Raw genomic sequence first — 23,049 nt, 5'->3', positions numbered from 1 at the left:
GTGCGGGGCCACCTTAACGCCTGTGGCGCGGGAGGGAGCAGCGGGGCCTTGGGGCCAGGCCAAGGGGCCGGGAGCAGCTGGGCCCTGTCCCCACCATGGCCCTGCGGCGGGCGCTGGGGCTGGCGGGGGCCGTGGGGCGCCGCGGCTGCTGCAGCAAGGTGGGGACGGGACCGGCGCTGGGGTCCCCCCAGAGGCAGAGGCAGAGAGAGGGGGGCACAGGGGGTGGGCGCGGGGAGCCTGCCCCCCCTGACTGGTCCCCACACCCCCCACACAGCGCCCGCTGCCCCCCGGCTTGCTGGAAGCCCTTCGGGATGTGGTCGGCGGCCCCAACGTCTCCACGGCGGCGGCAGTGTGCGAGCAGCACGGGCACGATGAGTCCATGCACAGGTTGGGGGGGGGGGCACCAGGACCCAGAGTGTGGGGATGGTTCCGGGGTTTTTTTGGGCACAGGGGGGCAGCGGGGCCGCTCTGTCCCCAGGTGTGCGCCCCCGGACGCCGTGGTGTGGCCCCAGGACGTGGCGCAGGTGCAGGAGCTGGCGGCTCTCTGCCACCGCCACCGCGTCCCCATGGTGCCCTTTGGCACCGGCACCGGCCTGGAGGGCGGCGTCAACGCCGTGCAGGTACAGAGACCCCCGTCCCCGTCCCCGTCCCCTTCCCCGTCCCCCTGCGTGCCCCGCGGTGCCCGGTGCGAGCCAAGCCATGCCCGTGCCAGGGCGGCGTCTGCTTCGACCTGAGCCTCATGGCCACCATCTCGGAGCTGAGCCTCGAGGACTTCTCGGTGGCCGTGGAGCCCGGCGTCACCCGCAAGGCCCTCAACAGCCACCTGCGTGGCACCGGGCTCTGGTTCCCCGTCGGTACCGTGGGGGCGGCACCCGCTGCGGGGGGTCAAGGGGTGCTGGGAGCACTGGGAGCACTGGGATGGACAGGGGAGCCCATGGGACAAGACGTGGGGGTTGGACTGGGTGGCTTTGGGCTGCTCTGGTTACTGGGAGCACTGGGGGTGCTGGGGTGCCCATGAGACTGGGGGTGCTGGGATGTGCCAGGGGGGCTGGGGGTGCTGCAGATGGGTGCGGGCTGGGGGTGCCCAGATCCCAGGGGTGCCACGGGCTGGGGTTGCCGTTGTCCCCGGGGTCCCGGTGCCACGGGCTGGTGTCACAGCGGGGTCCCCTCTCCCTGTCCCCGTCCCGTTTGCCCTCTCGCTGCCCGTCCCCAGACCCCGGGGCGGACGCCTCGCTGTGCGGCATGGCGGCCACGGGCGCCTCGGGCACCAACGCCGTGCGCTACGGCACCATGCGGCCCAACGTGCTCAACCTGCGCGTGGTGCTGCCCGACGGGAGCCTGCTGCACACCGCCGGCCCCGGGCGCCACGCCAGGTACCCGGGGAGGGGGACACGGGGGGGGGGCAGGCAACCAGGCTGGGGGTCTCTCAAACGCCCCCGTGCAGGAAAAGCGCAGCCGGCTACGACCTGACCTCGCTCTTCGTGGGCTCCGAGGGCACCCTGGGCTTCCTGACGCAGGCGACGTTGCGGCTGCACCCGCTGCCCGAGGCCGTGGCCGCTGCTGTCTGCTCCTTCCCCAGCGTGCAGGCGGCCGTGGCTTGCACCGTGCAGGTGCTGCAGGCGGCAGTGCCCGTGGCGCGCATCGGTGGGTGCAACAAGGACAGGATGGAGAGGGGACAGGGACAGGGAGAGGATGGTGACGGGACAACCCCACGGGTCTCAGCGCCTCCTCCTCCCACCCAGAGCTCCTGGACGAGGTGATGGCGGGTGCCTGCAGCCGTTACAGCAGGCTGGAGCTGCCGGAGGCGGCCACGCTGTTCCTGGAGCTGCACGGCTCCCAGCAGGGCCTGGCCGAGCAGCAGCAGCAGGCGGGTAGGGCCGGGGGGGCACTGGGAGGGGGACCGGGACATGGGGACGGGGATGGGGATGGGGACACGGTGGGGAGCTGGGGTGGGTCCCAGTGGGGTCCTGTGGTGAGGGAGGGGTGCCCATGGTGGGTGCACAGCAGGGTCCTGGGGGAGGGACAGGGAGCAGGGATGGGGATGGGGGGCGCAGGAACAGGGCTGGGGGTCCATGGTGAGGATCTGGGGTGAGGGACATGGGAGGCGGGCAAGGGCTGGTGCCCAGGGACAGGGCTGGGCGCTGGGGCCACACCAGGCTCTGGGGAGATCCCCAAGCACCCAGCCCTGATCTCGGGGGGAGCGGGCACACGTCAGGGGGCTGCTGTGGCTCCAACCACCCCGGCCCCATCTCCCCCCACCCCAGAGGAGCTGGTGCGGCTGCACGGCGGCTCCATCCCGGCCTGGGCGCGGGCACCGGAGGAGCGCGAGCGGCTCTGGTCCGCACGCCACAGCGCCTGGTTCGCCGCCCTGGCCCTGCGGCCTGGCTGCCAGGTGAGGGGGGGGCAGCGCCGCGTCCCCCTCCCCACAATGTCCCCGCGCACCTCTGCTCACATATCCCAACCCCAGGGCTACTCCACCGACGTCTGCGTGCCCATCTCCCGCCTGCCCGGCGTCGTGGTGGAGACCCAGCGGGACCTGCGGGACGCCGGCCTCACCGGTGGGCGCTGCCCCCCTCCCTGCACCACCTCCCCGCCCCGCTGCCCCCCCCTCACCCCCGTTGTCCCCCCAGGGCCCATGGTGGGACACGTGGGTGACGGCAACTTCCACTGCATCCTCGTCTTCCACCCCGATGACCCGGATGAAGCCCGGCGCGTCCACGACTTCGCCGAGCGCCTGGGCAGGTGGGTGCGCACGGGCGCACGGGTGGCTTTGGGGACCCCCCCCCCCGGGATGTCCCCGCTGATGTCCCCGTCCCCCCAAGGCGGGCGCTGGCTGCGGGTGGCACCTGCACCGGGGAGCACGGCGTGGGGCTGGGCAAGAGGGAGCTGCTGCGGGAGGAGCTGGGCCCCCAGGGGCTGGACACCATGCGGCGCATCAAGGCGGCGCTGGACCCCCACCACCTGATGAACCCCGGCAAGGTGCTGTGAGCGCCCACCCCCCCCCGCCCCGAGGAAGCACGCCGCACCCCTGGCTTTTTGGGGATTTGTGGGGAGGGGGCTCCGGCACCCCCCCGGTACCCCTGCTTCTCCAAGAAGGCCAGTGAAATAAAATAACAGTGAATATTTTATTGAACATTGTTTTAATACCATATCAAAACACCTTGACTAATGAAGGAAGCTCCCCCCAAGCTCTTGAACTCGTTTCCCCCTCCCCGATTTTTTTTTTTTTTTGTCTTTTTTTTTTTTTGGATTTTTTTTTAATATATAAATACAGAAACGTTTCCCGCGGGGGCACGGCCACCAGCAGGGGAGGTCTCACCAACGAAAACATGCCCGCCGCGCCGGGAGGGGACGGGGACGGGGGGCACGGCCGTCACACGGGGGGGGTCCGGCACCCACCGGGGGGGGAGCGCACGGCGGCGGGGCCGAGGGCGTCCGGGCGAGACGCTCACGCCTTGGGGGATCCAACAGGAGGCCTCCCAAATCCCCTCCCCAAAAGGATTCGGCTGGAAGGCGACGGGAAGAAAAGGGTGGGGGGGTCAAATTTGGCAACGGCGGGAGGGGGGGCGGCGGGGATGCTGCGGCTGTCCAGTCTCTGAGTGGTTATAGCTGAGTTAAAGAGTGACCAGTCTGTAAACATCACCGGGGCAGGGAAGCTCAAATCGAAGAACACGCCAGTCAACACGAAGCTTCATTTAATTATTTTTTTTTTGTTGCTGTTTTGTCGGTTTTCTCTGTTTTTTTTTTTTTTCCTTTTTTTTTTTTTGTTTTGTTTTTCTCATTGTAAACACTTGAAAGACACGACCCCCCCCCCCCTGCGCCGCGGCGGCGGGGGGAGAGCGGTGGCCCCGCTCCCGGCGTGGGGCAGAGTCCCCGCCACGCGCTGCCGGGGGCCGGGGTGGAGATCTCCAAAAGGGAGAGAGGAGAAAATTCCCCTTTTAGTCAGTGCAAAAAAACCGAGCAGAGCCCCCGGGGCGCCAGGCGAGTCCGGGTGGGAGGTGGGGGGGCTGCCGGTGAGAGGTGGCCGCGTGCTCCGTTTGGCCGGCTGTCCCCCGGCGGCGTCTCCGGGCGTTTCGGGGAGAAAAAGGCCAAACATCATGGCAGGGTTTGGGCCGAGGGCGTTGGGGAGCGTCCCCGGGGCCTCCCGTGGTGGCAGATCCCTCCTCGTGGCCAGCGGCTGCGGAGGGGAGAGCGGGGCGCTCCGCTTTTCTCACACTGTCTCTCCTCCTGGATGCTTCTTATTCTTTTTTTTTTTTAAATCTTTTAAATTAAAAAAAAAAAAAAGACAAATAAAAATAATAAAATAAAATTAAAAATAATAATAATTGTTGTCCCAAGTGGATTCAAGTTTCTGGGTTTTAATTTTTAAATCTTCTCGAGGAATTGAGCGTCAGCCCAAAAGTCCAGGCGGGGCGGGTGGTGGCACAGGGAGCGGAGGTACAGCAGGTGTAGCAAGGTGCCCTGCGAACAGAGACGGCGCCGCGTCAGCACGGTGGCTGCAGGAGCCACGCGTCCCCCTCCCCGACCCTCCTGCCCGCCTCCCCCCCAATTTTGGAACCATCCCAGAGGGTTTAAGAGGAAAACAGCCCCGTTCCCCCCCCGCCGCCGCGGGCTCACCTTAGAGAGAAGTCAGCAAGCACGCCCGGCGGGTCAATCAGAAGGATGCTCTGGGCACGATCTGTTCACTTCAAACCATGAATCTATACAGCTGGGGAGAGGACAGCGTGTCACCACCATGCTGCCACCCCCGTGCCACCCCCCCGCCGTCCCCTCGCCGTACCTTTTGTGATAAATGCAGAGGCAGGGCAGCCTGGCTATCGTATCCCCCTGCAGCAGCTCCTCCAGGCAGATCACGCACTCGCCGGCGTCCTTGGTCAGCACGTCGTCTGCGAGGAGAGGGCAGCGGTGAGACCGTGGCCCCCTGCTTGGACCGTGGGGGGGTTCGTCCCACAATGGGTTTCCCACCGAGCTGGGTTTTGCCAGGTTTTGCCAAAAAACCACCACCGTGAGCCCTGCCCTTGCGGGGCAGGATATAAGCCCGGGACAGGTCCCTCCGGCACGGCACGGCGTGGTGAGCAACACGGGGACAGGGACACGTAACAAAAGGTCCCCAGGGGAAAGCAGCAAGGACAAGGCACGGAGGGCGAGCCGTGGACGGCAGCTGGAGCGCAGCCCTCTTGGCAAGCCCGCAGCCCCAGCCTGCCCGAGCGTCCCTCCTGCCCTCCCCGCGCCCTTACCGTTGTAGGAGAGGCGAGGTTTGCTCAGACACATGATAAAGTGCATTTCCATCTCGTCAGAAGCCACGGATTTGGAGCAAATGGGGCACTTGAAACCTGGAGGGAGAGCAGAGAGAAGAGCCCTCAGCCAGGGGAGGAGGAGGAGGAGGAGGAGAAGAGCCCACCCCGTGTCCCGGGGAGCCCCCCGGGGGTACCCCACGCCCTCACCCGCCGCCTGCATGGTGGCACCTGCCCCACGCCGTGCCCGCTGGCCCTGCGCTCATCCTGCGTGGTGGCCACCAGCAGTGGCAGCGTGGGGACAGCCAGCCGAGCCGGGGCGCCCGGTGGCGCAGAGGGCGCAGGGCACACGTGGCCACCAGCTGCTGCCCGGCTTTAAAGGGCGAGGAGCAGCCCTGGGCACGCAGCACCGAGGGGCTGGGCCGTGATTTGGGGACACGTCCCCCTGCCACCACCCCGGGTTGTGGCCGTGCCACGTCCCAAAAAGTCCCCAGTGACACCCCAGGCTCATCCAGACCCCCGGGTTCCAGGTTCAGCCCATCCTGCTGGCTCCAGGGCACGGCGCATCCCCTCTCCCCGTCCATCCCTAATCCTGCTTCAGTGCTTTTGTCTCATCCTGCGAGCAAAACCAGCGCCTCCAGCGAGCAAAACCCCAACCCAGCCACAGGTCCCAGGCTCGGGACGGTGCCCGGGGCTCCGTGCCCTCCCGCAGCCCGGCTCCGTGCCCCCACAGAGCTCCAACAGAGGCCGTGGAGATGCTGAGGCCACCGGCGCGGGTCTGCACCAGAGCAATTCCCTGCCTGCAGAGAGGGAGCGGGTAATTTAAGGACCCGTCTTCTAAAAGCAGATCAGGTCTGACTGCAGTGCTGCTTAAGAGCTCGCTTCATAGATATGCAAAGCCTGTTCGGGGAGGAAAAGGAGCGTGCACAAATTATCTGAGGATGAATCAGGGTTCTGGTTTGCCACCAAGCGGATGTGGCAGGGGGATTTGGGGGTTCTTGGAAAGCCTCGGACAGAGCCGCTGACCCCCTTCCCCTCACGGGGGGAAATTCCTCAGGAAATCTCAGCAAGGATGAGTGCTGCGGGTGGCTGGGAGCAGGAGGGACGTTTGGGGACCCCGCTCGCCCCTCCAGCCCCGCACCGTGCCTTGCCCCAGCCGAAGGGACGGAGCCGGGAGGCAGGGGGTCAATGTGCCGTCCCGTTGCCCGCCTAAAATTGCTCCTGACCAATTTATACCTCGTGGCAGCAGTGCCCGCTTGCTTAAATAGCCTTTTTTTCCCCTCCCAAGTGTTTACCCTGCCGGTGTATTTATAGAGAGGGCTCGGATAGCCTCCCAGCCTGCCTCCCCCCGGGGACACGCTCTCCGTCCCCGCAGCACCACGGGCACCCAGCCCAGCCCCAGGGACCCGCTTCCAGCAGCGACATCCTCGGGTTTTTGGGACCAGCAGCTCCTTGCTGACCCGCAGCGAGCCGCTGGGAAGGGCCCACGTCTCCGCAAGACCTCGTTTCCTCCAGCACTGCCGGTGCCAAAGCCCCGGTCCCCCCCCTTTTTTCTGTGCCAAGGCGCTATTTTAAACGGCTGCCCCAGATCTGCTGGCACCCAGCAGGGCCCTACGAGACATTCGAGCTGGGCAAAGGGAGCTGGGGAGGGACAGGGACCCCGGCCACCGTGTCCCCAAAGCAAGGACACGGGGAGGATGCCCAAATGCACGGTGTGAACCCCAAAAAGGGGCCCTGATGCACGTGAGCGGCGCGATGCCGAGCGGGGCTGGGGCTCGGCCAAGCGCAGACTTTCCAGGCTCGGCCTTTCACGAGGTGGAGGCGGGGGGAGGAAAAATAATAATTTCTTTAAAAAAAAATGATGAAAATGCAACTTGCACAAGTGGGCCTGTCTGGGCCGGAGCGAGGAGGCAGCGCGGAGAGGCTGCGCCCCAGCTGTCGGCACAAATTCCTGGCGTGGCGAGAGCAGCTGCCGGGGGGCAGGGGCGATGCTCACGGGGGTCCCCAAAAACCCATCAGCCCCACGAGGAGCCGGGGGACAGCCGGCCCCAGATGGTGCCCCGAGGGGCCGCTGCCCACACCCTGCCCCGGTGGTTTCCAGGTCCCCGAAATCCCCGTTAATCGATCCTGCCTGCGTGAGCGACGCAGGAGATTACGTTTTGACAGCTGCTCATGGAAAATTCAGCTCCCTCCCTCCTCCTCCTCCTCCAGCCCTTTCCGTCCTCCTCCCACACACCTAAAAAAATAAAAAAGAGAGGGGAAGGGCTCAGCTATTCCTCCTCTCCTGGCCTCCCGTGCCCACGGGGAGGTTGAGGACCCTTCGTGCCTCCCCGGGTGCTGCAGGATGGGCGCAGCCCCCAGCTCTCAGCCCCCCTCCTGGCCTGAGCTGCCCGCTGCTCTCCTGGAGCCCCCGGGGGCAGGTGGGGTTTGAGGACGAGGTTATCTTGCAGCCTTTGAGAAAGCCAAGGGCTTTCCAGGGTTGTGAAACACGCCGCGAGGTGACCTCATCTCTCCGACGGCTCGGTCTAGAAACCGTGAGCAAGCAGCGCTCGCGCTCTCCGGGGGCTGGTGCCCTCTGAGTATTTTTAGGCAGGTTACACGGTTAATTTTAGAGAGCCTGGCAGAGCAGAGCTGGGAACCTCTGAAGCCTCCAGCAGATCCGAAAAGAGCTGAAAACGCCCCGCGGTTAACCCTGACGGTGCCAAAAGCACCACCGGGCCATGGCAGGGCTTTGGGAGGGTAAAGGCAGTTTCCAACCCATCCGTAACCACAGCCACGGCCGTACCCCACCAGGGATTGTTCCCGATGCTGCTGTAGGAAATCCCTGCCTCCCCGGCTGCCTCCAGCCTGGTGGGACATCACACCGAGCTCTGCCACCCCATGCAGCACCCCGAGCTCAGGGGTAAGCCCCAGGCTGCTGGCTGGAGGTTTGGAAACCTCAGCCACGTCTCCTGCTCTCATCCTGTGCTCCTGGCCGAGGAGCTGCCTCCCTCGCTGAGGCAGCCTCCTCGCACACACATCCTCATGTGCAAACAGCTGCTACAGCCCACACGTCCCCCCTTTCCTGCCCCTTTTAGGGCTGCGGTCACCATTTCGGGATCAAAGCACAGGTATTTTATCCTTCCTGCAGCCCCGGCTGTGCCGCAGGATCAGTCCCTCCAGCCCGGGATGCTCGCCCTGCCTCCAGCCCTGCTTTACCGCAGAAAACACCCCCAGCTGCAGGGAATGAGCTTCCTAAGGAATAGCGTGTAGCCCAAAGCTAATTTTAGCATCCCAGAGAACAGCAAAGCGAAGCAGAGGAGCCCTGCGTCCACGGGGCTGGCTTGGGCGCTCTGATTTTTTTTTCCGCCGGGATATTTCACGTGGGAAGGAGGCGGCCTGGCCACCTGCCCTGCACGAGACGCGTGGAGCCCCCAGCCATGAGCTCGAGCCACTGCGGAGTGCCTGGAGAAACCCACTTTGGGCCAAGAAAGGGGAATTTTCAGGAGCAGGCAGTGAGGGCGCAGGAAAAAACACATCCACGGGCAGTGCATGGCTGTGAAATCCCCAAACCTGGCTCAGCACCGCTCCCAGAGCCCTGGTGCTGGTGCAGGGCATGGCACGGGGACTGTGCTCAGCCATGCACACCCCCAAACCCATCCTGGCCCCACAGCCGCTCCTTCTCCCTCCAGATAAGAATTTGGGGCAGCTGGATAAGGACAAGCCCTCGTCCTCCCCGGCTACAGCTGTCGTGGCCTCTGAGGGATGTACCAAAAGGGGGGCCTGGTGCCACCACGGCGCTCCACACAGTGGGGCTCCCGAGGAATTACTACAGCTCCAGGAGAAGCTGCGGGTTTTCCCTCACCATCGAGGCAGGCTTCTCTAAATAAAACCCTAAAAACACAAACATGAAACCCTGCAGGCTCGGAGGCGCGATGGGCACGCCGGGCAGGTCGGCGCAGCTCGGAGGCGCCAGCAGAAGCCCCTGCAAAGCCTCTGCTGCTGCTTTCCTCTTGCGTTGCAGGCAGCTGGCCTCTAAAAATACCCGCCGTTGTCACGCCGTCCTTCCTGCCAGGGCCAGGAAACAGCTCGGAGCTGCTTTCGGTTCAATTCTCTGTCCCTGCCGCTGCGCGTCCCCCGGCGCAGCCCCATTTCCACGCCCGGCGGGCACCGGTCCCCCCCGGAGCCACGGCTGGTGTCACCTCGACGAGCAGCGAGCCCAGGGGGCTCGGGGGCAAGCACAGCCCTCGGAAACTTCTGCTGGCGTCGCTAAAGCTGCTGACAGGGTCGATGTTTCCAACAATCCCCTACAAAATACCCCAAAATGGGTGTGCAGAGCGCGTGGCCTCGCTCCTGCGCGGCTGGTGATGCCCACAGGGGTGCGAGCCGAGCAGAGAGGCAGAATTTCCCCAGCTAATACAGAACAACCCTGAGAGGCAGAATTTCCCCAGGTAACGCTGCCCATGCAGCACAACCCTGAGGCTGTCCCGATGGCAGCTGCCATCGCTCAGCTCTACAGGGCAGGAGGGGAAGGAAAAGCCAGGAAAGGAGAGCCAGATCCACGGCCCAGCCACGCTGCAGCCTGTCCGGCACGGCACCGAAGAGAGAAACGCTCCTTACAGCAAGAACCCACAGGCCAGGGAAGGATTTTACCCAAAACGCAGGGGGGTGAGCAGCCCTCGCCCCCTGCAGCAGGTGCTCCCCTCCCTGCAGGGCAGGAAGCCCGCGTGGCTGGGCTCTGCCCACGGAAACGCCGCGGGGCGGCACAAGAAGGGGCCCCAGGCGAGCGGCTTCCTGCAGCTGCGCCTCCCCGGCCTGCTCCAAGCTGCCCCGGAGCCGAGCACAGTTTTCAGCAGGCACGTTGAAAACTGGGATGAAACTGGGGAAATCGGCAGAAAGCCAGGTCACGGGGATTCAAACCCAGGTTTTCGGCACAGCTGGGGTTCGGGCGCACCAGCAGCAGGGGATGAGATGCGCCTCGCGGTCACCCACCGGCCTGCCGGGGTGCCACAGCATCAGGGGAGAAAATACACTTTTTTTTGCCCCCAAAGTGGGTTTTTCTCCTTCCCTGCGCTCCTTTCACAATTAATTGTCACTGTTTAATAGCATCTTCCCATGATTCCCTGAGCTCCCCTGGCCGGCTGCCAGCCCTGGTCCTGCTCCTCCACCAAAGATGTCCGCGGCTCATCCATCCTCCGGCCAGCGCCGAGGAGGGAGAGGAGCCCTAAGAGCACGTTAATAACTACCAGAAAAACCTTCACGCTTCTTCCAGGCACTGGAACAAACACCTCAGCAAAACAAACCGGCGTGGGATAAGCCAGCAATCCTGGCTGGGAAGTGGGTCAGCCCCGGGCGCACCGCTCTCCGGCGCGCCGGGCGCACGCAGCTCCCTGCTCGCATTTACACGCGGGTTTAGAGCGGAGCGAGCCCAGCCAAGCTCGTTAGCGGGCCCGGTAATTAGTGCCCAGTGCCCAGGTGAGGCAGCCGAGGGATTCCTGCAGGGTGCAGGAGTGGTAACGGCAGGGGAAGCCTCTGCTTGCTCTCGCTGCGGGGCCGGGGGATAACGCACCACGCCGACACGCTGAACTTCATCTGCGGGCTGCTGGCGCACCTTAAAGCCGTGCTTTGGTGGGTTTTGGTGCTCCCGCCTGCCAGAGGAGCTGCTGCCCCAAACGTGGAGTCCCTCCAGCAGCCCGCTAGAACAAATCCATCCTCTTTTAGGGTAGGAGAGCTCCGTGCTCGTGCAAGGCCGTGCTGCAGGCATGCCCCTTGCCAGCTGGCTGGGCATTCATCCGTCTTCACCTCCTCCCTCGGTGAGTGAGCCCTGCCCCAGGGCTGGGTGATGTTTCCAGCTCCTTTCCCTCTCCAACGTGCCCAGAGGATCACCGGGGCCGGACATCCCCCTGCTCCACTCGGCGGCAGGCAGTTTGGCAGAGGAGGTCCCCCAGTTTTGCTGCTTCTATCCAAGACAGCTCGCTTTGCCGGGAGGCTGCGATATTCCTGACGGCAGCGCGCAGAAGGATGAGCTTCCCCGGGCTCAACTGGCTGACGGGGAGATGTGGATTTAACAGAGCTTTAAACACTCGAGGGCTTTGGGCGACGAGGGGGATTTCCCGAGAAACTTTAAGCTACTTACAGCCTCGGCCAAGTCCTCAAGATCCCCCGATGGAGACAAACAATGAGAGCAGCGCCAGGAGAACCACGCAGACCTGGAGGTGCGCGGCGCTGAGCCACGAGTCTCCTTTTTCCGTGTTCTCCCTCCCAGCCTTGGCGTTGCGAGGTCTGGTGATGGGGAAGGGCGCTCAGACGCGGCGAGCAAAACTCCAGGATTGCCCAAGCTGCTTTGTCACCTCCCAGCAGCGCCAGACACCAGGCGGGTCTCCGAAACCCGGGGCAGGCACGGAAATCCCAGAGCGGTTTCAGGTGCAGCGGGCACGCCTGGGAAAAGCCCCGGCAGGAAACGGGATCCGCTCCATCGGGAGAGGGAACGCGTGCCGGGAGAGCCAGCCCACAACCAGCCCTCCCCACGTGCCCAGACGGGCTCGCAGCCCTGCTCCTTCGCTCCTAACCTCCATGGCTAAGAGGTTTTCGCCTCTCGGCGCTGTACTTTGGGAATAGTTGCTTAAAAATCAGCCAGAGCCTGCCAGTGACCATCTCCACGTTAGCTACAGGGTGGTCCTGCGGAGAATCCCCCCAGGGAGCAGTACCAGTCCTGCCCAAACCCCACCGGGACCCCCTCTCCTCTCCGGCCCACTCGGGGGCAGGAGACAAGGAGAGGTGGTCCCGCTCCAGCTGGGAAGAGCAGCCCCCGGGGAACAAGCCCAAGCTGGATGTAGGAAACGGGGCCCCACGAGGCTCGTTCTGCACTTTGTTCCCGTCCACTGGTTCGGTTTCCAGCCTTCCTGAGAGCGAGGCATTGTCCCGAGGCGCGTTATGAAATTCCCAGACCGCGTCATGCTCCGGGAGGGAGCAGAGGGGCCGGGTGGGAGAGGAATCCCAGCCTGTTCCAGGAAACGCACGGAGACATCCCCGAAATGCCTAACCAGGAGGGGAAGGGAGGACCTCCCACCTCGCTCCCCGTACCCAGCCGAAAGTGGGTCAGTGACACAGCCCCGCTCACACGCCGGGCTCCCCGGGCACCGGGACACCCGCCAGGGTTTTTTTTTGGGGGGGGGGACAGCCTTGCCCCCTCCTCTCGGCCCCAGACGTTTCCTGTAGGAGCGCCCCGGCCCCATTAACGAGGCAGGCAGTTCCTCCTCGGCTTCCTCCCCGGCATCGCCACGGTGCCAGCTGGAACGGGAACACCCGCCCCGGCCTCTCCCCGGAGAAACAAAGGAGAAAAAAAATCCCACATCTCGCTCTCCAGCCCTTTTCCCTGGTACCCGAGGCAGGAGAACTGCCTGACACCCCCCCCACACCTCCGAAAGCAGCACGAGGAACCCAAACCGACCCTCAAAAGCCAGAGCTCGGGCTCCAGCACCCCGACACCATCCTTGGACACCTTCCCCCCGTTGTCCCCGAGCCCCACGAGGATGGCACGTCCCCTGCTTCCAAAATAACACCTCCCGGGGGGAAAACCTCCTCCTCCCACCGCCCCTGCCTGCCTTGACCTTGACACAACCACTGCACGGGCACCAACCCCCAGCCCATGCTGGAGAGGGGGCAAATTATTTAGGATAAGAGCAGACAAAGCCAGGGGATGCCCACCCTCCTCCCAAATAGTGGGGGTGGCCGGGCCCAACCCGGGGTGATGAGGAGGGAAGGGGCTGGGGAAAAAGGGGTGAAGCAAGGGGAAGGATCTGGAGGTGGTCATGAGCAAGGCAAGCCAGGACATATAAGAATGGAAGGGGTTAGAAAAAGGGGATGAAATGAGGGGAAGGCTCTGGGGGCAGCTGTGCCCAACACGACCTGGGATGATGAATGGGAAAGGGGGTGGAAAAAAGGGAAGTGAAGAGAGGGGAAGGATCTGGGGGTTGCCATGCCCAACGCAACCCAGGGTGATGAGTGGGGAAGGGGATGGGAAAGGAGGGATGGAGTGAGGAGAGAGGGTTTGGGGTGGCTGTGCCCAACACGACTTAGGATGATGAGTGGGGAAGGGGCTGGAAAAGAGGGGATGGAGTGAGAAGAGGGTCTGGGGGTGACCATGCCCAACGCAACCCAGGGTGATGAGTGGGTAAAGGGATGGAAAAATGGGGATGAAGTGAAGAGAGAGGGTTTGGGGTGGCCGTGCCCAATGCAACCCAGGGTGATGAGCGGGGAAGGGGATGGAAAAAGGGGGATGAAGTGAGGGGAAAGGTCTGGTGGTGACCATGCCCAACGCAACCCAGGGTGATGGGTGGGTAAAGGGATGGAAAAATGGGGATGAAGTGAGGGGAAAGGTCTGGTGGTGACCATGCCCAACGCAACCCAGGGTGATGATCAGGGAAAGGGCTGGAAGACGGGAGGTGAAGCAAGGAGAAGGACCTCGGGGTGGCCATACCCAACGCAACCCAGGACACCAAGCCGGGAAGAAGCCAAAAAAAAGCAGAGCCAAAGCAGGGAAAGAGCTTGTGATGACCATACCCAAGGCACCCCACCCAGCAGCAGGACGAGGAGCGGGGATATCACCGGGGAAGGCACCACGAAGCCAAGCCAAGCGTTGTGCCCAGCCAAACCCGATGCGGGGAGCAGGGTCAGGGTGCCGGGGGGGTGCCACTCACCGCTGTGCGCTCCGAACCAGCGCGGGGCGATGTGCAGGGGCAGCGCGTCGGCCAGCGAGGCCCGGGCCCCCAGGTAGAGCATCCCGTCCCTATGGCGACCGCCTCCCGGCTCCTGGTAACCGTTGCCATGGGCGTACGTGGAGTCGGTCCCCGGTCCCCCACCGCCTCCACCGACACCACCGACACCCGGGGGGGGTCTCTCGGCCTCCCCCCCCGCCGCAGCCCGGCCGTACAGCCCGAAGGGGCCGGCCCCGCCGCCCGCCGGCTCCATCCCGCCCATCCCGGCCACCGAGCTGACCGAGCGGCTGCGCAGCCCCATGGCACCTCCGCCACCCCCCCCCCCTCCTCCTCCTCCTCCTCCTCCTCCTCCTCCTCCTCCTCCCACCCCCGGCCGGTAATGGCCGAACGGGGGCGGCCCCCCCCCGCCTCCCGGCGGCGGCACGGCGCTGTCATCCGCCGCCACCCCGGGGAAAGGGCCCCGGGAGCGGGCCGCCGTGCTCTGCTTGCCCCCCATGGGCACCGGCAACCGGCACCGAACGGCAACGGGGCCGGAGGGAAGCCCAGAGCCGGCCCCCGGTGGCGGCGGAGGGGAGGAGGAGGCGGAAGGAAGGCGGCGGGGAAGGGAGGGGAGGGGATGGGGGGGGGGGGGGAGGCTTCAGGGGGGTTGAGGGGGGATTAAAGGGGTTGGGGGGGTGGGGGTGGGAGGGGGGTGGGGGGGTGGGAGGGGGGTGGGGGGGTGGGAGAGGGGGGGGGGGAAAAAAGCGGCTACGGCCGCCCGCCCGCCCCCGCCCCGGCCATCCCGGGAGCCCCGCGGGGAGGCACGGGGGGGGGGGCACCGGGAGGGAAAGGGGGGACCGGGAGGGGACCGGGAGGGGACCGGGAGGGGACGGGGATGGATGGGGGGGGAGGAAAGGGGGAGGGGGGGGGGGGCTGCGGGGCCGGGCCGCCGCCGCCTGGCTCCTGCCTGGGGGGGGGGGGGGCCGAGGGTGGCGCTCAGCTGCGGCCCATAGGGGCGGCCGGGCCCCGCTCCGCGGCTCCTCCGCGCTCCGCCGGGCCCGGCCCCGCCGCCACCGCCAGCACCGGCTGGGTGCTGGGTGCTGGGAGCCGCGGCGGAGACAATAGAGGCCGGCAGCACGCATGCTCCCGCCCCCGGCCCCCCCCCGGCCCCGCCGCCCTTAACCCCTGCGCTGCTGCCCGGGGACGAGGCTCCGGGACCGGGGCCGCCCCCTCAGCCCCCCCCGGGGCTCCGCGGTTCGCCCCCACCGGGGATACCCCCGAGCCCCCCCCGTTCAGCCCTGCAGGGGTCAGGGCTTGGGGTCTGCGGGCAGCGCCCGCCCCACGCCCGCTGAGCACCGAGAGGGGGGGGCGAGGCCCCGCTGGGGGGCACCGGGGGGGTGGGCACCGGGGGGGTGCGGGCACCGGGAGCGGGGGGCTCGGTGAGCACGGGGGGTGCGGGGGAACTACAACTCCCAGCAGCCCCCTCGCCTCTCCGTGGAACAAAGCGGGGGGACTCCATTTCCCAGCAGCCCCCTCTCTGCCCGCACCGGGAGCCGTGCGCTGGAGGCGGTGGGTTGGGGGTGGTAAAACTACAACTCCCAGCGGCCCCCGCGGCTCAGGCTCCGCTCCCCCCCCCCCTCTCGGCCCGCCCCCATGGCCGGCGGCGGGGCGGCGCAAGATGGCGGCGCGCTGGAGCAGCGAGAATGTGGTGGTGGAGTTCCGGGACGCACAGGTCTGGGTTTTGGGGTTATTTGAGGGGGTTTTGGTGAAAAGGCCTCTCGAGGCTTCGCAGGCTGCAGCGTCTGCAGCGCTCCTGCCCCGCTCTGAGGGCACGGGCACGGCGCAGCCCCCGGTGGTGCTGTTTATTTTGGTTAGGGTGCAGCCCGCACGGCTTTTCCCCTTTTTCTTCTATTTTCCAAATATAAGTTGCAAGCTCCTGGCCTAGGCACTCGTAGAAATAGCAGACACCATAACAGAGCCATTGCACATTTCCATTTCCCTTCCAGGTTACAGGCAGCGTGCCTCACTTCACGGGGCGCTTTATTTCCAATTTCGGTTCCATCCCACAAACACCCATTTTGCCCAATTATCGGCAGCCCTAACAGAATTCATCGCCTCTTCCCACACGGCTTTCTTCGTTTTTCCCCCCGAGACCATTACAGCGCGGCTGGGTCAGCAGGAAAAGCGGGTTTGGGTTTTAAATAGCAAAAAAAAATCAGCTTTTATTTCTGAAGTTGCTGCTTGCAGGAGAACTCCCTTCAGGTTTTGCTTACACGCCTTTTCAGGAGCTATTCTGAGAAACAGGTTTGTTTTTTTGTTTTTATTTTTTCTTAAGGCATTGCTGTTTGCTTCCCAGGGCTGAGCCAGGTGGGTGACCCATGAACTGCTTCAGCAGGAAACCCAGAAAAATGAAAAATAGGTGTGAAAAATCGCTCAATTCCTAGTTCATCCTCGTGTTCCAGAGCAACGTCAGCTCTGTGCTCGCCAGGTGTGTTGCGTCCTGCACCTCACATCCAGCCTGTAAGCTCACCCAGCTCTCCAGCCCTGTCCCTGGGGAGCTTTGTGTCGGCCTCGTGCTCCTCCTGCAAGAAGTTTTTCGAGCCGTCTCGCCTCGTGGTGAGGATTTGCTCTCAGGAAACTGAGCTCCGAAGGCGCTCGCTCCTAGATCACGGCTTCAAATTGCGCCTGGCTCGGAGAGACGTGCCTGCTGGTTTGATTGCTTGCTCATAATGACTTGCAGAGGGGGAAGGAACAGGTGTGCGAGCCCCTTCTGCAGCACTGCCTCGCAGTCTCATGGGGTGCGCCTTAGCAGGGAGGTTCACCACTGGTATTTCGGTCGTTTCAGCTTACTCTGGTGCTTTCCAGAGCTCTTCTGACCTTCCTGCTCTCTCCCATGAAACCAGAGAGCTTCAGCGTCCAGGGCTGCTAGGCGGCTGCTTTCAGACTAACCTTATTTATGTATTTGGGCTCGAGCCTTTTTTAGGAGCCCGCGTGAAAGATCTTTGCGGATAGGGAACCCAAGATTAAGAACTGGAAACACCTCAGCTGGTTCGCTCCTGCACCAGGCTGGAGCTCGGCCTGGAGGCCGTGCTGTCTCCGACATCCCTACCCCAAAACCAAGATAACTCAAAGAGTGGGCAGCTGCTGCATTTATCACCCTGTGTGTCTGCCAAACCAGCTGCCAACCACCTGCAGCAGGTATTTGTAGCAGATACTTGTGACCCAACACAGTAGCAGCCTGACACGTGAAGGTTTTCACTTCGTTCTAATTATTCGTTACGTTTTCTGATGCTCAGTGCCTGGAAAAACAGTTTACCAGTGTTCATTATTAAAAACGATTCTTCAGGATTTATGAGATCCTGCTGCCAACGCCAGAAAAATAAATTTGTACATGAAATTATCAATCACTTTAAATGGACTGCTGTTCTTCTACCTTGGGGAAAGATGGCCAAAGCTGTGTGAAATACGTCGGCTGGCGAGCTCTCCATCATGTGAGCAAGCTCTGGTTGTGGTAATGGCTTTGGTGATCCTCATTTGAGTTCATCTCGAGCAAAATGTGCATCATCTGGGAAAACGTCCTTCTCCTGCTTGATTTGTTTTTGGGTATAGATTTAATAACACAAATTATTTTGCAAGGTGATGTGGAATCGAGGAAGCTGGGATTATTTCTTTGCCATTTAGAGATTTAAAAAGTGGCTCTTTATTTCAAGTGTTAGCTTTAGGATTAGGAAGACCTTGCCAGAAGACTGCACGTGAGGACAGGCAGTGCTCAGAAGGGTTGAAAAAAAACAAAGATTCTGTCAAATCTGGTTGAAATGGAAGGGGATCACTATGCTGGCTGTCTGCTTTTAGTGCTGCTTCCAAGCAGCAGCTGTGGGACATCCTGAAGTCGTGTAGGATCCGTGCTGAGAGTACTTAGCGGCATCGCGAGCAGCCTTCACGCAGAGCCTTCAGACGGGCGGCTTTGAAGATGACAGCAGCGAGGCTGAAGAATGTGGGGCACATCCTGCTCATGTGCTGCCGGTGCTAAAATCTGCCTTGAAGTCAGATCTATGTCTATGGGGCGAACTGCTCAGCTTTTCAAGGCAAATTTCCCTTTGTTCTCTGGGCAAGTAAACGAGATCATTGTCCAGTTCCGTTCTGAACGAAGAGAGTGGAGACAATTTTCAGTCTATTTTTTTTTTCCTTATGGCACTTAAGTTATCCCAGCCTTCTGCACGAGGAGTGAATTCTGATGCCTCTTAGCCATCCCGTTCGGAGACCAGCCATGTACAAATGGCTGCATGTCTACCTCCCAGTGCCTATATAATTAAATCTGGCCCTGCAATGGAAGAGAGAGAGGCTGAGCAAGCTCCTGAGCAGGAGCAGGGGCTGATTAATAAGGATTATTAGAGATTGCTGATTGAACGGCAGCAGCTGATTGCCATAGCAGGGAGAACGGAGCAAGGTCTCGATGCTTGTTGTGGTGTTTGCCACATCTTGGCTTCATTTTACTTTAAAATAAAATAAAATAATGTTTTCTCTGTGCTATCCTGCATCCTAAAATCAACTGTCACACTGTCACCCCTCTGATCCCATAAGGATGTTACTTCTGCCAGCCCTGAGCTCCCAGCTTTGACCCTTACCGTGTCAGTTGGTGCCTTGCAGATGAGCTTGTGGGTTTCCCTGAGCCCCCCCGGAGCTGTGCCTGTGACTGCGAGGCTGCCCTGACAGCGATGATTTAGTCTTGTTCTCTGTTTCTCTTTAACAGGCAACTGCTATGTCAGTGGACTGCCTGGGACAGCACGCGGTCCTCTCAGGGTGAGTGTGACAGTCCTGCTAAAATTGTGTGCCAGGCCCTGCCCCGAGCCCCATCAGCAGCCTTCAGCTGCCCTCAGCTCCAAAATACTTCGGAGAGGTGCAGCTGAGTTCTGTTCGGGGCTTCGTGAAGAGGATCTGGGGCTCGTTTCCCATGGGATGCGGAGTTTAAAGCCAGCACCAACAGTGAAATAAAGCACTGCTGTGACTTCCTGATGTGTTTTCCGTGAAAATACAGATTAAGTCATATGCTCGAGATGAAGTTTGCCCCAGAGATCCCCGTGGTGTGCTTGGTCAGGGGAGCCAAGCTCTCTGACCTGTGCCTTGGTTGGCTCAGCAGGGATGATCCTCACCGAGAGTGGTTTCTCAGGGCTTGTTTTCTACCCCGTGCTCTCCCGTCTCCCTTTACCATTGCCATGAGGTGTTAGCAGGGCCGATCTGACGGCAATGTGTCCCTGTGCGTGCTGGTCCTTGCCTCGTCTGTCTCTGTACCTCTGACAAACCAGCTGTGGGACATCCAGGGGGCCGTATCGGGGACACCGAGGCACCGTACTGGGTGCTCAGCAGGAGCCTGCCCAGCTGCCACCGTCCTGTGTTGGTTACCACACCGATTTGGATGCTCCTTTCCAATTCCTTTGGTTGGTCTGGGAGGAAAGGGGTGGCTGGGCACAGCTCGGAGGCCTTCTTGCTTCCATGCAGAGCCCTGCGCAGAGGCAGCCAGCTCTTGGGTTTGGGTCTGACTCTGCCTGTTCTTACACCTGCACAGCTCCAAATTTATTTGGGCCAGAAGCGAGCTGGGGGCAACCTGCTATTCAGCTCCAGCTGCTCTTCAGGCTTCTCCAGCAGCATTCGCCTCCTGTCTTATTAAAGCTGGGTAAGAGCCTCAGAGGCTCCAGCATCTTCAGAGCTGGTAGCCCCGAGGGCTTTGGTGTGGAAAGGCAGCCAAGGTGCTCCCTCTGCTCTTTCTCTGGGGAAAACTCACGGTGCTGAGAGCAGCTGTGAGCTTGCTGTGCAGCTGACATACGTGGTGCTGACGTGGTTAATGATGTATGGCTCCCTATATTTTGGGGCTGGTCTTCCATTAGGGCTCGGCTGCCTTACAATTATTTCTGGGTGGTTTATCTCGCTCCCAAGGTGAATCAGGCTGGAGGGAGCGATGCCTCACCTCGCTCTGCGGGGAGCGGGCCGGGTCCAGCAGGACGGATGAGCTCAGCTGCAGCATCATCCAAAACGTCTCGCTGCTGCAGATAGGGTGAGCTCAGGTCAGTAATGCGGCCAGGCCAGTGCAGGGTTGTGTCCACCCATGTCGACGAGCTGCTGCAGCTGAGCTAGCTCTGTGTGGATGTGCTTGTACCCTCTGCAGAACCAAGCTGTGTGGTGTGAAAACCCTCAGCCACCTCTGCCAGGGCACCGTTTCCCAGTGCTTCCTTCTGTGCCCTAGTTATGCAGCTTTCTATGGTCTGAGCTGCCCACTGCATTTTCAGATTCTGTCCAATTTCCATGTCTTGATTTTTATTTTTTATTAAATATATTCCTTTTGGAATTATGTGGTCAAACGTAGCCTTCTCAGGGAGGTCTTTTCACAAAGCTCGTTAAAAGCTTCCCTTAGGGTTCTGGTCACCAGGCTGTAAGTTCCCTGGGAGCTTGTGCTTTGCAGATAAGGAGCGTGTGATGCAGCCTTGTTGTATCTCTGCCTTGCAGCCGCCGCTTCCTCTACATAGTCAACCTGGATGCCCCGAACGAGGGTCACCGCAAGATCTCCCGGCAGAGCAAGTGGGACATCGGGGCGGTGCAGTGGAACCCCCACGACAGCTGCTCCTACTACTTCGCGGCTTCGGTAAGCTCACTCGTTTAAAAGCTGCAGCTCGTGCTCTTCCCCAGGCTTTCGTGGGTGAAACTGTACCGGGAGGGCTGTGTGGGGCCAGCACGGGCGTGCCTCTGCAAGTCCCGTAGCAAGGTGAAGCAAATTCTGATTTGCTGCCAGCGAGGTGAGGCGCTGGGCTTGGCGGCTCTCAGTTATTGTTCAGCCCGGTTTTGCTTCCTTGTCTTTTGTAAAGCACCTTGCCAGGTAAATCAGGCGTCCAGCCGGTCCTTTGCTGGCAGGGAAGGGGATGTTCTGTTTCTGCCCTCCGTTCTGTTACAAGATCTGCACACGTATTGAATTTCTTGCTCTGTGACGTTTCGTTTTCCTCTGCCTGCCTTCCTGGTGGGATGTGGTGCACCAGGCAGCCCGTAAATAGCACCAGTCAATGCTGGCTCACCGCTGTAACGACCCGGGCTGGCAGATGGGCAGGCACCAGGTCAGCAAGGAGTTCTTATTTTGTGTGTGGAGAAGTAAATCAGCTGGTCTGAAGAAGCAGCCGTGCAAACAGTGTTTAAAAAGGGCAGGTCTCGTGGCCATCTGAGGCTTGAGCACAGCCTGTGGCTCTTTACTCAGCCTGTTGTGCCCTGTAGCTCGTTCACTCAGCGTGCTGAGCTCCTGGCAGCAGCAGCCTGTGCTGCAGCGCTGTGGTTGGTAGCTACTGGCACTAGTTGGGCATAAACATTTCTTTTCTTCGCAGACATTTTTGCTGTAGCATCCTGAAATAGGTGGGGTGGGCAGGTTTCATCTATGGTTTTGAGAAAACACTGAGCTGAAGATGATTCCCAGGGATTTGTTGTTCCTTTAGCCTCCAGGGCTGGCTACTACTGACATTGAAGGTGGCCTGAAAAGGGGACCAGTGGTGCCAGTTACAGCCTTTGCCAGTTTGCTCTCTGACATTCCCTGACCCCCAGTCTTTCTCCTGCCAGCTCTGCTGCATGAATGATGTCTTAAAAGTTCCTGCCTCTTCGTAGAAGCCTTCAGTAGCCATCCTTCCATTCAGCTAGTCGTAGGTGGCATCAAACCTGGCTGCTCCTGGTTGTAAATGAAGATACTAAGAAGTAGTTGCTGATGCACATCAGGCGAGGGATCCCCAAGATGAAATCAGGCAGGTTTCCAAATTTGGGTCAGGAACACCTCCCTAGCAGCCATCTCCCAGTTAGCTGGCGTCCCGGTGCTGATGCAGCGTGGCCCTGCCCTGGGACTGGAATTTAGCCTGTCCTGTTTGGAAGTGGAAAGGGACTGGTGCTGTGTGCTCGGGTCTGCCTTCCCGGTCAGGTCTGGATGTGCTTGTGCAGGGCCGTGCCTAGGGGGGTGAAATTATATCAGGAAGGCTAAATTAGCTCAGATTCAGCGCTGTAAAGATGCAGCTGGCTCCGTTTGGACTCAGGCTGGCTTTTGATCCTTCACGAGTCCTCTGATGAAGTCGTCACACGGAGCCAGCTGATGTGCACCACGCAGGTCTTATAGACAGTCCCGAGGGTCCTTATCCCTCTGCATCCCCGTTCAGAGGCTTCCGTCCTGCTCGCAAAAAGCTTTACCTGCTTTGCAGTGCAATTGACTGGAAACGGTGCAGACAGAGGGGGAGCCTGTCCTTGTGCTTGGCTAAGGGCTTCTCCTTGTTTTGGCTTCCTTCCAGAAGAGCTGAAACGCGTCCTCTTGCTGGGCTCAGCCGTGGCAGCCCTCTGGCTCGAGCGCGTTTCTGGGGAGTCCTAAGCTGTTGTTTAGAAATGCCATTGTTTTCCGTGCTAGATCCTCGTTACTCTCGTTGTGTGGTCACAGATGCTTGAAGAGGGTGATGAAATCGTTGGAAGTTTGTGCTCTTTCTTATCATCAGAAGCACTTTTTTATAAAAAGTGCTTTTATAAGAAGTGCTTGTGGTGGGAGGAGGTCGTTCTGCCACACTTGGTGCCACAGGCAGTGCTTTCCACGTGAGATGCCCCACTAAAAGCCTGAGACACTTCTGGTGGTTCTTATCTTGTAGCATCGCCTCTGGAGTCCTGGACAAATCCTGTTGGGTAATTCCACTCTCCTCTCTTAAGTCTTTCTGTCAGTGAGAAACATGCAAGGAGTTTTCCTTGCCCCAAGCTCTTGTGCAGCCCTGCTGTGAGCTGTTAGAGAAATGCCATGTATTATTGCTGAGCTGGGAGGAGGCCTTCCATGTCAGGGAAGGCTGGAGTGTTTTATCCGTTTGCAAGTTCAAATTCTTATGAAGCAGCTTTGGGGTAGGAAAAAAAGGCCACAGACTGTAAAATTTGTCTGGTCTCTATTATCTTTATCCTCGTCTGCATGTATGCTTGAAAATGAGGGGCTAATGAAGATCAAATTTTGAAGAGCTATTATTTTGATTTTTGCAAAACCAACGTGAGTTTCCAGCCAGGGCTCAAGACCCACAGCGCTTGGTTCTATTTATGCACCCCAAAAGGCAATTCAGCCCGGGCCTGCTCTGATCTTTTGAGGGCAAGAAGTAAATTTTGGTTGA

General features: G+C 61.1%; 3 protein-coding genes and 1 long non-coding RNA gene across 11 annotated transcripts in view; 2 read left to right on the top strand and 2 right to left on the bottom strand.

The window, feature by feature from the left end:
• Nucleotides 1–23: 23 nt before the first annotated feature.
• On the top strand, nt 24–3,133 carry LDHD (lactate dehydrogenase D). The gene is made up of 11 exons (XM_072044036.1): nt 24–158; nt 275–387; nt 479–620; nt 713–854; nt 1,214–1,373; nt 1,445–1,644; nt 1,743–1,871; nt 2,265–2,392; nt 2,468–2,558; nt 2,631–2,742; nt 2,823–3,133. Exons 1-11 carry the CDS (start codon nt 96–98, stop codon nt 2,986–2,988), a joined length of 1,446 nt encoding a protein of 481 aa, XP_071900137.1. The 5' UTR covers nt 24–95; the 3' UTR covers nt 2,989–3,133.
• Nucleotides 3,134–4,617: 1,484 nt separating this feature from the next.
• Nucleotides 4,618–14,550, bottom strand: ZNRF1 (zinc and ring finger 1). Its single transcript, XM_072044038.1, has 4 exons — nt 13,913–14,550; nt 5,238–5,333; nt 4,781–4,886; nt 4,618–4,708 (listed from the first exon to the last, which is right to left on the bottom strand). Exons 1-4 carry the CDS (start codon nt 14,424–14,426, stop codon nt 4,651–4,653), a joined length of 774 nt encoding a protein of 257 aa, XP_071900139.1. The 5' UTR covers nt 14,427–14,550; the 3' UTR covers nt 4,618–4,650.
• LOC140003539 (uncharacterized) lies at nt 10,470–13,906 on the bottom strand. Its single transcript, XR_011812370.1, has 2 exons — nt 11,350–13,906; nt 10,470–11,258 (listed from the first exon to the last, which is right to left on the bottom strand). It is a non-coding gene; the product is annotated as an uncharacterized lncRNA (long non-coding RNA).
• Nucleotides 14,551–14,664: 114 nt separating the features above from the next.
• The window catches only part of WDR59 (WD repeat domain 59), a 45,575-nt gene continuing 37,190 nt past the window's right edge, over nt 14,665–23,049 (top strand). For 2 of the 8 annotated variants that reach the window (XM_027465979.3, XM_027465978.3), the window contains exons 1-3: nt 14,665–15,641; nt 18,660–18,709; nt 20,408–20,543. In XM_027465979.3, the coding sequence (XP_027321780.3) occupies nt 14,805–15,641; nt 18,660–18,709; nt 20,408–20,543 (1,023 nt within the window). In that variant the 5' untranslated portion in view covers nt 14,665–14,804. The other 6 variants (XM_072044034.1, XM_072044032.1, XM_072044031.1 and 3 more) reach the window with 6 other exon arrangements.

Source organism: Anas platyrhynchos, chromosome 12, assembly GCF_047663525.1.
Source record: "Anas platyrhynchos isolate ZD024472 breed Pekin duck chromosome 12, IASCAAS_PekinDuck_T2T, whole genome shotgun sequence".
Classification (NCBI taxonomy): domain Eukaryota; kingdom Metazoa; phylum Chordata; class Aves; order Anseriformes; family Anatidae; genus Anas; species Anas platyrhynchos.
This window is presented reverse-complemented; position numbering and strand designations above follow the sequence as displayed.

What these genes read in the sequence shown, in the direction of transcription:
- LDHD (XM_072044036.1), top strand. Translation starts at nt 96, where the DNA reads ATGGCCCTGCGGCGGGCGCTGGGGCTGGCGGGGGCCGTGGGGCGCCGC. An exon ending in AGTGCCCGTGGCGCGCATCG is followed by an intron (nt 1,645 to 1,742) that starts GTGGGTGCAACA and finishes CCTCCCACCCAG; the next exon opens with AGCTCCTGGACGAGGTGATG. An exon ending in CGAGCAGCAGCAGCAGGCGG is followed by an intron (nt 1,872 to 2,264) that starts GTAGGGCCGGGG and finishes CCCCCACCCCAG; the next exon opens with AGGAGCTGGTGCGGCTGCAC.
- ZNRF1 (XM_072044038.1), bottom strand. Translation starts at nt 14,426, where the DNA reads ATGGGGGGCAAGCAGAGCACGGCGGCCCGCTCCCGGGGCCCTTTCCCC. An exon ending in ACCTCGCCTCTCCTACAACG is followed by an intron (nt 4,887 to 5,237) that starts GTAAGGGCGCGG and finishes CTCTCCTCGCAG; the next exon opens with ACGACGTGCTGACCAAGGAC. An exon ending in CTCTGCATTTATCACAAAAG is followed by an intron (nt 4,709 to 4,780) that starts GTACGGCGAGGG and finishes TCCTCTCCCCAG; the next exon opens with CTGTATAGATTCATGGTTTG.